We start from the raw sequence: 15,683 nt of genomic DNA on the forward strand, positions 1-15,683 counted from the left end.
TTTTTGTGTTTGTTGCCTGCTGCTGGAAATAACGCTGATCACGGGTGGAAAACCAATACAAAGACCTTGAAGATGCTTAAAAAAATCTATTTAGAGGGGTGACAGTTACCTTGGTTGTCTGGGTTTGTCACTATCCGAGCAACAAGTAATCACATGATCCATTAATATAAAAATCATTTGTGGTTTTAAACTGTTAGATTCCAGTGATCACATCCCATCTCCATATACAGTCTTCACAGTATGCATCGTGAAGGTAATTGTGTTTCTTTCTTTCTCAGGAATGGGCAGAAATGTTCAGTCCAGCCTGCTTATGTACCTCAGGTATAATTTAAAGTTGTGACATGTGTTTAACAGATGCTCCGGCACACAAAGAATCCATTGGGTTTGGCACCAGTGCACAGACAGAGTGAAATGTGCCGAGTCTGGCAGCAGAGGTGTCAGCCTTTACACTTGGACTCTACAATGACAGTGATCATTTGCTGCTTAAAAAGGGATTAGACTGCAACTAAAGAATGTTTTCACAAAGGAATTCTATTTCCGGGGGGATATAATCAATTTGATGGATTGATTGATCTGCTGCCCATGTTCTCCTGTTATGGTATGCAGCTATGTAACAGCGGCTGGAACAGGAAGTCATCCTTTGATTACTTTGTTGAGTCAGCTTTGAGGCACTTTGAGACACTGTGCAGAATATATAATGACATTACAAGATTTTTATTTTTAAGGTGTGATCTTCATTTTTATTGCCATAAGATCTCACAAAGTTCATCACACTAAATGTATGGATTGAATTCTGCCTTGCCTCAGTGAATTAGCAGAAGAAATAATGATAGATGATAGCACAACCGTCTTTCTCTGTAACTCTGCACACAGTTTAGGTCATTTCCGTTACCTCAGCTCAGCTCAGAGACTTTGGAAGATGATGATTAAGTGCCAAATGGAATTTATAGTAAAACTCCTCTTTCCTAATGTATGATCTCCTTTTCATTGAGAAGGAGGAGGAAATATTAAATGTTAAACTGAGAAAATATTAACAGAGTGCGTTGCACAGGGTTTCAAATTGCTGTTTTTCTACATGCCACAGTTACTTCATTATATGTCCAAGCAAATGTATATTCACAGTTCTAGTCTGTGTTAACATTACAGATTTGAAGAGCAAAGCCAATTACAAGAATCACTCTATAATCATGGACTGTGTGTGTGTGTGTGTGTGTGTGTGTGTTTGTGTGTTTAAGAAGTGTGTGCTGAAAAACGAGCTTTAGGTTTGTTTTGTAACACTGGTACAGAGGAGGAGAGCGTGGAGTTGCAGCTGAAACTGTGTATTGAGAGGCCGATCAAGAATGAATGGAGCTGTAAGACTTTCAATTCTTCACATTTCTTTCTTTTCAGAGAATTCAGCTCTTATTCCATAAGGTAAAGTCAAACAGTTCCATGTGGTTTGTGAGTGAATTAATCATGATGATTAATTGGCTTTCAAGTTAAATATCCAGCAAGCGATGTCAGGCTGCCAGACATCAGGGCCAAATTGACAGGCCTTTAAGGAGAAGCAGATTGATTTACACAGCAGCTAATGAATCCCCCTCCACCCAGAAGGGGAGGAAAGGTAAACAAGTCCTTTCTTTTCCTTACTCCCATTTGCCTTGTTCAAGTATACTGCTCTCTGTATTGAACTCTAACCTGATTTAGACTCTGAGACTCTTGATAAATTCCCCCTTTTCTTTTGCTTTTTCACTATCCAGTCCCTTCAAGATTTTGCGGTCTTTTTTCAGATTGCTGGAGCCCAAATTGCCTGATTTTGAAAAGAATTGCGATAAAAGTTGCCATGTCATTTGTATCTATGTTGCAATTAAGTTGCAAGAGATGGTGAAAATTTTGATTTTTGTCATTGTTGGAATAATTCTTTAGAAATAGAAAAGTTATATTGCGGAGAGTAAAAACACTCAGAGCTGAGTAGTACTGTTTCATATCTTCTACAGATTGCTATCCACAGGAGGAAAAAAAATGGAGTTGAACAAGAATCTTTGTGACCTTATGAGGCAAATATGAACCTTATTACCTCACATCTTCTGTGCTTTGCATTTTAATGCACCTGTAACACCAATAGTGATGATACTGTAGCTGTCCCTAGAAAAATTAATACTTTACAAACATTCGTCTCCTAAGTTGTACTCCTCAATAATATATCTGGAAGTGATCAGCGGGTACAGTAGATCTGAAGCAGGAGAACATGATGGAGCAGCCTCTTAGAATCAAAGCCTGTCAGGTGTCTGACGAGATTAATAACTTGAAGTGTAACCATGGAGATTTCTGACAAAAATGCTGAAACACGGCTGTGTGAAGCTAGTTCATTTCTGTGGCAACTCCTGCTTCTTGTTAGACTTCTGTACTGGTAGATGTTTTGTTGTTGCATCTCATGATACAAACAGTTGAGAAGCAAGCGATGCTTTAAACCGATCATCTCAGCAGGAGCTCAGGAGGATGAGTGGACATACAGTAACTATTTATTGACGGTGCATCTCAGGAAAACTGCTCCAAAAGGTTGGGAGCAGTGCTGGAGCAAGCGGACTGAAGAACTTTAGAAGCTGAGGATTATAAGTAGAAAGTGACTTTCAGTCTTCTTTGACAAAACAACACAAGGCAGTGTTTTCTTAATCATTTCAGATTTAGAGTCTCCTGTAAAGTTTTGTCCATCTTTGCGTAAAACTCACAGATTTTGTTAAAATTATTTGTGAAAGATTTGCTCCTTGATATTCACAACAATCCGTGCAGACAGTGTGGTTAAAATCTATTATCTATATAGTCTATTTGTTCTTTAGAAGTTGTTTTGTTCTGTTATATGCTAGTGTAAACTTTTTTTCTGGGAGCATTAGTTACCTTTTCTCAATCAATTTAGTCTTTTTTACCTAACCAGTCATTTTCGAATACACCGGTAATTGTATGTAGGCCTGTGGTCACTTCATGGCTGTATAAACCTGCTATGGGGGCCCTGGGCCAAATTAGTTTATGGGCCCCTTTTAAGCCCCTGTTTCTCCCCACTCTGCAATGTGTGCATCTTTTCCTGTACAGCTGAGGACTTGATGTACATACTGCTGCCTCTGATTTCTTAGCAACTGCAGTCCCTCTGGCACTGATTTTAATCTAACCTGCAGCTTTACCAGATTTCACACTCTTCTAAATTTATGTGTAGTTCTGTATAGTTTTTTATTCTGTATTACCATAGCCATAGCCTGTTCATAGTAAGTGCCTAATGACGTAGTGTAGTAATAGACACTCATACATATATCTATATAATTATATATCATTCATACATTGCACTCTGTATACTGTAGCATATGTTATTTATTCATACTGTAGCACATGTTATTTAATCACTGCTTAACAACTTCTGATTAAACACTAACTACATTTTACTTGTGACATGTGCAATAACAGTAAAGTTGAATCTCATCTAATCATCTAATCTTATCTTCTAGAATGATTGTTGGTGTAGTGACTACTCACAGGTCTAGTTAAACTACTTTAGCTGGCAAACTAACTGCTAACAAGCCAGCCGGGAACATGTAAGCATTAGTTATTACCTGAGCTTCTTTCTATTTTCTCTTTACGCTGCGGTTTACTCCCGATGGCATTTTGTTCTCAGGAATTAACATTTTTATTCAAGAGAATTATTGAACACGAAAGAAAACTTGCTGAGGTAGCGAACTTGCTTTAAAATACATATCTGTGCCATCAAATCCTGGATCATAACTGTCCCTACGTGCGAATCTACCGATTATGGATTGAAATGGATTGATTTCATTACAGAATTTTGCTGCTTTGGGTGCTGGTCTGACTGGGTCCTTACCCCTTTTCTCTGTCACCACTAGCTATTTCAGTCAAGAATAAAAATGCTTCACATTACTCGTTGCCAAACTAAATGATTGCCTCTCCTTCATTTATGCTTTCGGTTTTTTAATGCACCTCAGTTTTTTTCTTCTCTTCAGCCTATTGTTTATTCTTCAGCAGAAATTAGTAATTTTCAGGTTACATCCTGTACGCTGCACTAAAAGGTCATGGCTGGGGAAAAGCAGAAGCTGGAGTACTAGCTGTGTTCAGTCAGTGCTACTTACTCCCTTTCTCTAACCCCCCGAGCCCCTCTGATCTACTCTTCGGCTCATTAAAACAACCTCTCCACCTCCGCATTAGCATCAGAGTCATGGTCAGACTGCTTTTGTGTTATAAGGGTGGAACATAATATCAATAACAACAACAAAAACAATAGTAGCCTTTGGTCCAGGGAGAAGAGGAGGAGAAAAGTCTTTGATAATGTACATCAAAGAAGGACGCTGAAGTAGGCTGGGTTTTCATTGCGTGCATGTCAAGGTTGTCTCTGATGCAGCCTGTGTGGGGTTATACTTGGGGCCGGTCGGAAGGCACAAGTTAAGATGCTGGGTCTCTTGCAAGTCAAACATCGCAACCAACAAAGGTTTGTCATACAGTAGGTTAAAGTTTTGCCTCTTGATTGATATTGATTTCCACATTCTGTCAGTGTATACAGGTGAGGGTGTTCGAGCAGTCAGGTACTAAGGTTCAAAGCTATAGTGCATAGTTTCTTTTGCCCCCATGACGAGTAATAACAACAAAACTATTGGCGCATCCATGTGATACAAGCCTTCCGTGATCGCGTACCACCTTCACCGTTCCTCCACAGGAAATAGCCAAGGATTACACGGAGGATTAAAAAAACATGATGGACTATTCAGGAGAGGTAATTATCTTCACTGAGTTTCAGCGTGCGATGGTAGCACACTAGTTTCTGAACATAGTCTTACTGAGAAATACAGAGAGAGTTGTGTGGAGCTAATAGTTTGAATTAGCTTTGTAGCAATGCATTCGGCAATGGCTTGAATGTAAAAGACGTTAGTTAATATCAAAAAGTTACACACTTAAGCTTTAGGACCACAACAACCAAAAATGAAACTATGAATCTCTGTACAATGTAAAACTTTGCGGCAAAAGTACAGCAGGCCCAACAAATTAGTGCAGACCAGTGCTGAGGAAAGACTTGTTAAATTAGAGTAAGTTAAGTTCTCTCTAAAGTGCAACATTAAGAGTGGATGCAGACGGAAGTGAAAGAAGACGGAGCTTCGCCTTTAGCAAATTTTTCAATTAGGATGACCCCTGATCTGATATGTAGTTGCAGTTGTACAGTAAATGCTAATAAGTTGTTAACAGATGTATTTTGGTCCAGATGCTCTGCAGCTGTTTGCTGGAAGGGAAGTGGTTGAGCGGTCCATTGGAGGGGTCCTGCTGATGGATTAAGGATAAAGCTTAAAATGAAAAAACTAAAATTATGCTAATCATATTTAATTGTAATAACCTGGCCCCCAAAATGTTGACAAAACAATCCTTAATTAAGGTAAACTATCTTTTACCAGAGTGTTCAACCTTGTAAGATGGTTATTATAAGTGGAGGGCATACATGCCACAGGTATGATTGATACTTGTATTTTTAAAAATATTTATTACCCATTAATAAAGACATAAGATGCATACCCTTTCTAAAATGTGCATCAGTATAACCTAACAAAGAAGAGCTACTTGGGCTCACCATACCCAAAAAGTGTGCACTTGTAGTGAAATATGGTGCACTTTTTATAAATGCATAGGTTAGATAAAGAACAAAGTGACAACCTATTTCATATTCCAAACCTCATTGGCACTTTTTGACTAGCGACACTAAATGTGTCGCTAGTTAAAAAAACTTTTTTCTCTTATTCCCCATCAAGTATGTAAGGTAGTGTGCAGTGTGAATGTGAAACTCCACTCACTGTGGGGAAAGTTTTACTATACCAGTTGCATGACAGCTTGGGTTTCAGATAATTCAAACACAATTAAACAAAAAAGTATAAATAATATATAATATAATAAATTATGTCATTAAGTTACAAACACTTCTATTATTCTTTGCAATGCATTTATGATCCACTGAAACGTAGTGATATACAGTAGGAGCACAGAAGGATGAAGGAAAATGCTACAAAACCATTCTGCCGCTTGTTTCAGAAGTCACTTAATATTTCAATATCCAATACTTCCTTATTTTCCTCCAGACCCACCTGAGAAATCATCTTAACTACAGAGAGCCTTTATAATCACGTGGGCCGCGGTGGGAGCTTCAGAAAGAAATCCGTCCATTCATGAAAGGCGCAGGGCCAGCCAGACTGAGCCAGACCCACCCTTCAGGGACACCCGCTGTTTGACTTGGCTCAGGACTGGGCCGGGGTACAGGGCTACAGTTGTCCGTAGCCACAGGCTGCAGAGCTCAAGGTATTTCCTGACTAAATGTTTCTGTCATACTGTTTGCAGTCATATTCGAAGGACGGCGGGGGAACTATAGAGAGAACATGGATAAAAACTCATTAGAAGCCACAGTGGGAAGACAAACCACAAATCTAGTCATTTAAAACAAAATCTATTTCAGTTCATCAGCCTTAGTAAACACTAAAAGGAAATTAAAATCTCATAGGCTTGCTTACTTTTAACCAAACTTCCATGTCATCTTCTTTTTTAGCAGTCAGATGTAAGCTGTACATTTCATAGACTGTGACTTTTTCTAAATGCACTGAACCCCATCTTTTCTCAATTTTCTGTTTTTCTTCAATGAATGCCCAGATGTGTGTCTTCTCTCGGTGCGTTTTGTTTTACTTTAGCATAAATATTCAACAAATACATCTGCATGTAACAGGCCATCATTCCAAGAACATCTTTCACCATTATGTTAATGCTTACAAACACTTAGAAACTAGCACATTTCAGGCCTTGCACGCACCTGCAAGCACCTGTACACAGACACACACACTCACACACACACACACACACACAAACAAACAACCAAAAACAAACAAACACACAAACACACACACACATGCACGGAAAAGCGGATGAGTGATGTCTTTGTACAACTGACCGGCTGTATGCGCTCTCTGCTGTTCCTGGTCACTTTGGCTCCTTTTAAATTATCCATTGGGATTAATGAGTATAATTTTCACAAATGAATTCCCCCTATTCGTGCATAATGGGCCAAACAACAACAGTGTTTAACCAGCGCATCTGTCCATTGGGAGTTATCATTTACACTAAGTCGCAGCAGAGCTTGTTAATTGACCATTTCTCCAGTGTGGTAAACACAGCTCCTTCTTCTCCCTTCCATTTACTCTACCTGAGTAATTCCCCCTCATCAAGTGTCAGTTAATAAGAAATTGTGCATTCAGACATACAGTGTAACAATTTTTATGTTATTGGTCATGGTTGTCTCATTTGTCTCTGTTTTTGAGTAAGGACTTTGAAAATGTATACTTTGACTGTTCCCTCTCCATGTCCTCTTTTTCCCACTCTCTCTGTACCCCGACTACCACAGTTTGTCTCTCCTTGTTCCCTCTCTGGGGCTGCCTCTGCTTCTGATTTAAACACGCAGCAGGGGGTGTTTGGTAGAGACTCCCACTGTGAACGATCTCTCTTACTCAGGAAGAGCTGAAGGTCAAACACACTCACGATCAGAACCACAGTATGACACTGAAGAGGTGGAATATAAAGAGTGCAGGGAGGAAAGCCACGGAGAGAAGTTATGTTATCTCAGCATTGTTTTTTTCAGTGAAGTTCAGTATTCTGTAAACACAACACACAGCTTACAACTGAGGAGCTGAAAGACACGATTTGCCTAGTCTTATAACGTCTACAACATACACGCACATACACTGAATCAATAAAACGAAAAAAAGATTTCAACTGTTCAATTTCTCCTGACAGCATGCCAAAAGGCGAGAGAGGGACATATTGTTACAGTCTGTGCAAAGAATATTATTAAACTTAATAATGATGGAGATAACAACAAAACTGTCATCTTCACAACTTAATTTTTGTATTTTCTGCCTGATTTGTGTTCCTCTCTCTCTCTTCTAACAGTAGGCTAATTAGACAGACCCTTGACCGACAACACAAACAGATGAGGAACAATCATCTGTTTCTTTGAATGGAAAACTCCTGGTGCCCAGATGAAGGTTTTTCCTTTTCCTCCTTTGCAATTTTTGTTGGAAGCATTTGCATTTTTCAAAATTCTACCAAAGAAAATAGCCCAGGGGCAGAAACGGCTGATTTGCATATTGAAGACTCAACAGAGGGCAAAGAGTGGGAGAGAAAGAGAGAGAGAGTCTGTGTGAATGATTTGAACAATATCTAAAATAAACAATAATATGAAATAGCTAGCAGTGTCATGCTTATTATGCTGGATTAATTACAGTATTCACCACAACTGAAACAGATTATTTGCTTAGTTGTGAAGCAGTTTTATGGGGAGAGAGAAAGAGAGGGGGGAGAGAGAGAAATGTGCATCATAAGAAGGCCTCTTTACCCAGCTTCCTTCATGAATAACAAATAGAGGACCCAGTGCTGTGACCAGCCAGCACAGCACATGAAAAACATTAGTGCATTCCCTGAGTCTTCTGGTTTTATTCTCATTGTGCTGGTACGCTGTTTTGTACAGCTCCTCTGTTTTTATTGTGTTTTACTGAATACAACTCAACAATAAACAAGTTTTGTAGACTCTGGAACAAATAACTTATTTTTTACATTAAGAAGAGTGTAAACAGCTTTTATATTGGCTAATAAATCATTTACTAATCCTTAATAGATCAGTTACAATCCATCAATAACGTTTTTGACATCTGTACAAATGTACTAATTCAAAGTCTTTAAAACAGGTTATTACAATATTAAGTCAGCAGTTGGGAATGTGAGGTTTAGACATTTTAACTTATAGCCTTGATATATTTTACAAGAAATGGTTTACTGATGCCTCACAGACCATTAGTATTATTAAAACTGCATGTATTGAAATATTGGCAAAAATAAGTTATCTGCGGCTGTAGAATCAATGGGTTAAGACAGCAAAATCTTAACTTTTTACAACAAACTGCCATATGGTGAAATATTATCTATGTTATTAGATGATACAGATTGTTGGACTAACTTAATGCTGATGCACTCATCTCACTCATTTGTTATGTGTTGACCTCTTTATGTTGTCCATAAAACTTTTGATGAGGGTATATTTCAAATTCTTAAAACCACAAAGAGAATGTAATTGTAAAAATGTGTTGGAAATAAAGCATGAAATGTAGGGAACAAACATGAATGACACTAAAAACTAAACATTCAGGTTCATGACAACGTGTGTCTATTTGTATCCACCCCTCCATGATCTGTGTATTGAGAGTGATCAAGTTTCTGCATTAAAGTAAGTATTGTCCTCGTAATGCATTTTGATATCTACAAAAGCCTAATTATAATAGTACAAGATATGGCATACACATACTAATAAAACATAAATAAACCACATTTTGCTTATAAACCGTATATCATTTTCCCATTGCTACAAAATTGTATTAGGCTACTTCTTTCAAACTAAAACACATCTAAAAATCGGATACATCTAAATGTATTCTAGCACGTGAGGTAAATTCAACTGATAAAGTTCGTGTTGGAAAAATACATTTTTTGTGTCTATTTATCTTTTACCTTTTGGATTTGATCCGAGACAAATCCCGAAAGACATAAATTAGCACATTTATTGGGCTGCACCTGGCTCTCTCTTCCAGTCACAAAACTTCCTGCGTCTCAGTCGATGCTTCAAGGCCCTCAGAACTGAAGCAACCCCGTGCTAGAAAATACCCCGTGACACGTTTATTTAACCGACCATGCAGAAACGGACCCAGCATGGAAACATCCCAACAGAACCGGTTGGTATTAAGGAAGGAAAAATTAAACTGTTGGCTTGTTTTGTGCACTTTCAGCGCTCACCAGTGCGGCCCGTCACGCCACTGTGGCCCTCCTTTACAATATAAAAAGACTAGAGCATTAGGATGCAAGACGCGTACAAACCTCCAATACCCAAAGCCGACTTGAGTATTACAATAATATAAATGAAAGTAACATATAAATCATCTTACCACCATTGTCATTATGTAAGCTAAGAAGTTTTTTGCAGGATATCTTACTCCCTTTCAAAAGATGATTTATGTGCACCTGAAGGCTACTTTGTGCGTCCTTAAAGACACATTCTCTGTCTTTTTATCTGGGTCTATTGTAACAGATTTTAGCTTATTGTTTCCCTTTTTGTCCTGCAGGAAGAACTTCGCGCACCCGAGGCTTGAATGAGACACACCAGCTCCTCTCTGACTGTGCGTCCAATCAGCGGGTGCTCTGCAGAGCCTTTCTGTTGTAATTGGATGGAGATGGGAGAGGAATACGCAGCCTTAGCACAAGGTAAACACATGCTCGTCTTCTTCGCTCCGTAGAAGACGCGCCGGATAGAGCAGATTAAGTGAGCGAAACTACCGAGAGGACCGGAGAGACTTTAACGTTTAACGTTATCATTTCATCGCTTTAAATCGTTAAGGGAAATAAGTGAGAGTCAGCTCCTGTTGGCAAGGGACAAAGAAGGTGTTTTCCATATTATCTGGTCTGTGGATTACGCACGGCGGAGCTCCCGGGACAGAAAAAAGTTATTGTTTTGTTGCACAGAAATGATAAGACACTGTGTATTATCACACAGGTCTCAGTGCAAACAACCTAATTAATTATCAGCTGAGCCTCTATGGAGTGATTTCCTACTTTTCTTTAGACTGAATTTATTTATGGATTAGAAAAAAAACATTAGACTCTAACAAACCACCAGAATAGAGAAATATATCTGAAGATATATGCTTTGGGGGATGGCCACAGCCACCTCGAGTCCATACCTAGCCAGCAGCAGGATTTTGTCCGGCCCGGTCCTTCACTCTGATCGGAGGGTTGGTGGCATGCAGCCGGGCAGCACCGCTGCGACCACGGTGTCTAGTGGATACAGAGGGGACCCTTCAGTAAAGATGGTGCAGAGTGACTTCATGCAGGGAGCCATGGTGGCGAGCAATGGGGGGCACATGCTAAGCCATGCCCACCAGTGGGTGACATCGCTTCCTCACGCAGCAGCCGCAGCAGCCGCGGCCGCGGTGGCAGCAGTCGAGGCCGGCTCTCCGTGGTCCCCCAGCTCCCAGCCGCAGGACGTGAAGAGAGGGAGGGAGGACCTCCACACAGGCACCGCTCTGCACCACAGGTCCCCACATCTGGGGCCCCATCAGGCGCACCTGGGAAGTTGGGGAAGCAGCTCCGCAGCGCACATCAGCATCACCGAGGGGCAGCAGCAGCTACAACAGCAGCAGCAACAGCAGCAGCAACAACAACAACAACAGTCCCTCATTTATTCTCAGCCCGGTGGGTTTACAGTCAATGGGATGCTCAGCTCGCACGCGGGGCAGAGCCTCATGCACCAGGGGCTGGTGCGCGGGGAATCCCCGGAGCTGGACCACGGAAATCCCCGTCATCACCATCACCACCATAACCACCACACGCCCCATCACCAGCATCACGGGATGAACCACGAACCACACTCAGACGAGGACACTCCGACGTCTGATGACTTGGAGCATTTCGCCAAACAGTTCAAACAGCGCAGGATCAAGCTGGGTTTCACTCAGGCAGACGTGGGCTTAGCTTTGGGCACCCTGTACGGCAACGTATTCTCACAGACCACCATCTGCAGGTTCGAAGCGCTTCAGCTGAGCTTTAAGAACATGTGTAAACTGAAGCCTCTGCTAAACAAATGGCTGGAGGAGGCCGACTCCACGACCGGGAGCCCAACCAGCATCGATAAGATCGCCACCCAGGGCAGGAAGAGGAAAAAGCGCACATCCATCGAGGTGAGCGTGAAAGGCGCGTTGGAGAGCCACTTCCTCAAGTGTCCCAAACCATCCGCACAGGAGATCAACTCACTGGCGGACAATCTGCAGCTGGAGAAGGAGGTGGTCAGGGTCTGGTTCTGCAACCGCAGGCAGAAAGAGAAGCGCATGACTCCGCCAGGACTGCCACGCTCTCCGGAGGACGCTTACTCGCAGGTGGGCAGCATAGGTCCCGACACACCGTCACCGTCCATAGACTGCAAGAGGATGTACAGCGACACGTGAAAATAACTTTGGAACTTTGGATCAAATATTTAATGTTTCCCTAAATGATAGGATCATCGATTAACTTTCCTTACCGCTCCCCATGTTCGTTGATCCTCATAATGATGTTGTCCAGTGTGTATTCATTTCAGAGTTAGAAACATGTCTACTTTTATGCATACTCTGGTACGGTTCTGCACTACGAGTCAGCCTTTGGGACAGAAAATGAAAAGCTTAAAGGAAGTCTGAATATCAAATAATTTAAAGTCTATTAAAGACAATGTTTGTTCACCATAAGACCCTACAGAATGGACATTTTATCAATCCGGTGCCAAGAAGTTCAAACAAAACAAGTTATTTCTGTATCTCTGTAAAGTAAAAAAAAAAAAAGAAGAAAAAAAAGGTCTGCTCGTAAAGCTGCAGAGTTGGATGTCCCACAGGCTAGCCTACGTTTTTATACGAAAGACATTGATTTAATGCGCTTTACTCAGCATTAAGTTGTTTATAACAAGCAATAATTTGCTCTTCCTTTAAACGTTTTTCTCACTTTTGTGTTGTGTGTCAGTGGATTTATGTTGTGACACAGTTTGAAAGAACAATTTAAAATTACACCAGTATTGTTTTCCTTCATAGGAAACTCTTTTTTTTATATATTAGCCAGCATTCCCTTAAGTTTATTTACAAGTAAGTCATGCTGTGTATTTTTTATGTGATGATATGGACTATTTATTTTTCCCAGTGTTTATTTTCATGGGATAGACTAATTATTTAATAAATATGACATAAGAAAAGACTTGTGTTCAGGTATCTGAGATGACCATCTTTATTGTCTCCTGAGACACACGCACGCACACACACACACACACACACACACACACACACAAACACACACACACACACACACCTACACAGTTTTTTCAGAACATCACAGACAGCCTCGATGATATGATTTGCCATATAGTAAATTTAATCTTTGAGTTTTGGAAAAATTGTTGAATAAAACAAACTATTGGAATACATCTTATGCTGCATGAAATTATAACAGCATTTTTTTAACTTTTTTGTTTTTACAGTTTATAGACAAAATGATTAAAAATGAATTGGCAGCCTCATAAATACTGAAATTGATAATTAGTCTTCTTCATTAAGTTATCACCATTAATGTGGACTAATCTGTCACTAGCAAAAACAATTTGCCAGTTTTTGTGAGTCCTAGTTGTATTGACACTGTTGAAACTGATCAAACTCATCACATTAGTCTTTTCTTGGGGTTTAGCTCCACATTTGTATGTGCAGTCCAGCCACATACATCCGGTGGCGGTGGAATGCAGCCATATGAGGTCGGCTATCCCAGCTGGCAGTTCACCTTGGCAGCGGTTGTCAAGGTGACAGTGAGATGCAGGGACACAAGGCAGCGGATCCTTTGCCACAGATGATGGATTTGGCAAATAGGCAGCAAGAAGCTCAGGGCGCTGGCTGTGAGAAACAATCTTCGTTTCCCCTCTCTGTCTCTGATCCACACAAACATGACACACAATACATACGCACATGCAGAAAAATATGCACACATTTACTTGTGTCTCAAATCAAATATCTCATTCATGATAGAAAATATGGGCGGTAGTTATGAAAGAAAGCAAATTATAAGTGGTGGTTGTGGTGAAACTTGCCGGGGGGGGGGGGGAGGATCAAAAGTCAAAGATCTGCTATTACAGTAGCGCCAACAAACCTGACAGAACACTGAGAAACAAACATAAACCTAGAAGTTAATGGATTACTGCAATTGTCCCGCCAATTGTAGTTTGAATATTTTTTTTCTGACTATCTTCCAGAAGCTTCCACATTGATATGGAAGACTAATGTGTAACTGCAACACATTTTGGTAACTCTGTCACATTATATGGGATTCTTGATTACAGGTTAATGGATTTCTGTCCCTTTGGGAGCAACATGTGTCCAAACAATGCAAATACTGAATAAATCCTATTACTGTTAAACACACAATAAGAGAAGTATACTAATATGTCAAAAGTGTGCAAGGTGTGTATGTGTGTTACTTTGCTGAACATTGGCAGGATATAGAGGAAACTCTGGCCTAGTGGGTTGTAAAAAGCAGCATGCCGGCATGAATGGGTGGTTTGGTTTGGTCTTTACATATTAGCCTATGCAGCCCTCCTCACTCTAGGGCATTTTTCAATCCTTAAATAGGCTGAGGGGAACGCGTATGTACACATGAAGAGGAAATGTTGTTAATACTTCATCAGCTTATGATGTTGGTAGCAATCAATTTGGATTGGAGAGGATTCTGCTATTCTTGGGCAGATGAACACTGTCAGATTAGCTTGGGCAAACTCAAAAATGCATACTGAAAAGTGAGCTGTTTTTCTCATTGCAGACAAGTGAACCTTTTGCAGAAACAACGTTTTAATCAGACAATCATGACGTTTTTACTGACTCGTTATATCCTGGATTGGCATATGGAGATCGTCGCATCAAGCGACTGGAATTTAGAACACCTAAAAGAAACACAGCATTCTGTCATGAAAACCAATCACAGTCTACATGCTGCACACACAAAAACGCAGAGGAAAACTTCTACTTGCTCTCAGGTGGCACAGCAATATCACACAGAGGTGTTAAGGTAGCACCACAGCTCACTGTAATCATCTACTAAGACATCTTACCATGATGTATTCCTGCCGAGCTACAACAGCCAGAGTTCTCTGACAAACATGGAGGCCAAATCTAAGCTTGTAGGAGATACAAGTCGATGATGTTACAGTAACCTGAACCCAAAAGCCCTCAATCAACAGAAATGGCTCAACGCACATGAAGTGCATCTCTGCTTATAATGACAGAATAAGTGCACTCAGTGCTTGGGAAAATACGTGCTACTTAAAATTTTGTATTGTTTTCTGCATTACTGAAACAGGTGATGTTTGCAGTTAAGGATGTTATTACCTAATCTAATAAAAGCAGCTAATATATTTGCTCATAATTAAAGACTTGTTTTAAGCAATTATTGCATGATAATCCCTCCTTTAATGCATGTTGTTTGTGACTTACAATTCGGGCCACAGTCACATGAAACAGACCTAAACCTGAACCTTTTCAAAGAACAGCAAAGTTTTTATGTAAAACTATTTCTCTGCGGGTTACACATTATCAGTCTCTGCTGTTTGTTGTTAATTATTCTCACATTGCGGCGACAGGTTAAGCACCAAGTCTAACACTGATTAACACACTGTGGCTTCCTCAGTATGAATCAAAGCTCATGACACACATGACTCCTGAGTGGAATCAGAGGAAGTGGCAAGCATAAATTAAAATACACAAAAAGTGCAATTTTGGTGGTTGTAGTTTTGTGTGTGAATGCATGATAATGTTATAACGGTAACACAAAAGTTGTCTGTACAAGATTCAATCAACTCAAAGTCAATATACTTGTGTAGGGGTTTGTCCTCTTCTCTGAGTATTCTGATTTAGTGGTTTAACGTTTTTCACTTTGCCTGTGTTTGCTTTTTTGGTGATGATGGGGTACCAAAGTCTCTCTCTATCAGGAAGAAATTAGAGCAAACATCTGGGGAATAATGGCCAGGGAAATGAATTCTCTCCCTTGCAAGCTTGTTGTGAGGGTGCCACTGAACGTGACGAGCATGCATGTGC

At 40.3% G+C, this 15,683-nt stretch overlaps 1 protein-coding gene across 1 annotated transcript; it reads left to right on the top strand.

Annotated features, from left to right (window-relative positions):
• Window positions 1-10,179: 10,179 nt before the first annotated feature.
• pou3f3a (POU class 3 homeobox 3a) lies at window positions 10,180-12,808 on the top strand. Its single transcript, XM_034886320.1, has one exon. It carries the CDS (start codon window positions 10,740-10,742, stop codon window positions 12,036-12,038), a length of 1,299 nt encoding a protein of 432 aa, XP_034742211.1. The 5' UTR covers window positions 10,180-10,739; the 3' UTR covers window positions 12,039-12,808.
• The last annotated feature ends 2,875 nt before the right edge of the window (window positions 12,809-15,683 follow it).

Source organism: Etheostoma cragini, chromosome 11, assembly GCF_013103735.1.
Source record: "Etheostoma cragini isolate CJK2018 chromosome 11, CSU_Ecrag_1.0, whole genome shotgun sequence".
Taxonomy (NCBI): Eukaryota; Metazoa; Chordata; class Actinopteri; order Perciformes; family Percidae; genus Etheostoma; species Etheostoma cragini.

Coding starts and splice junctions, on each gene's coding strand:
- pou3f3a (XM_034886320.1), top strand. CDS start 10,740: ATGCTTTGGGGGATGGCCACAGCCACCTCGAGTCCATACCTAGCCAGC.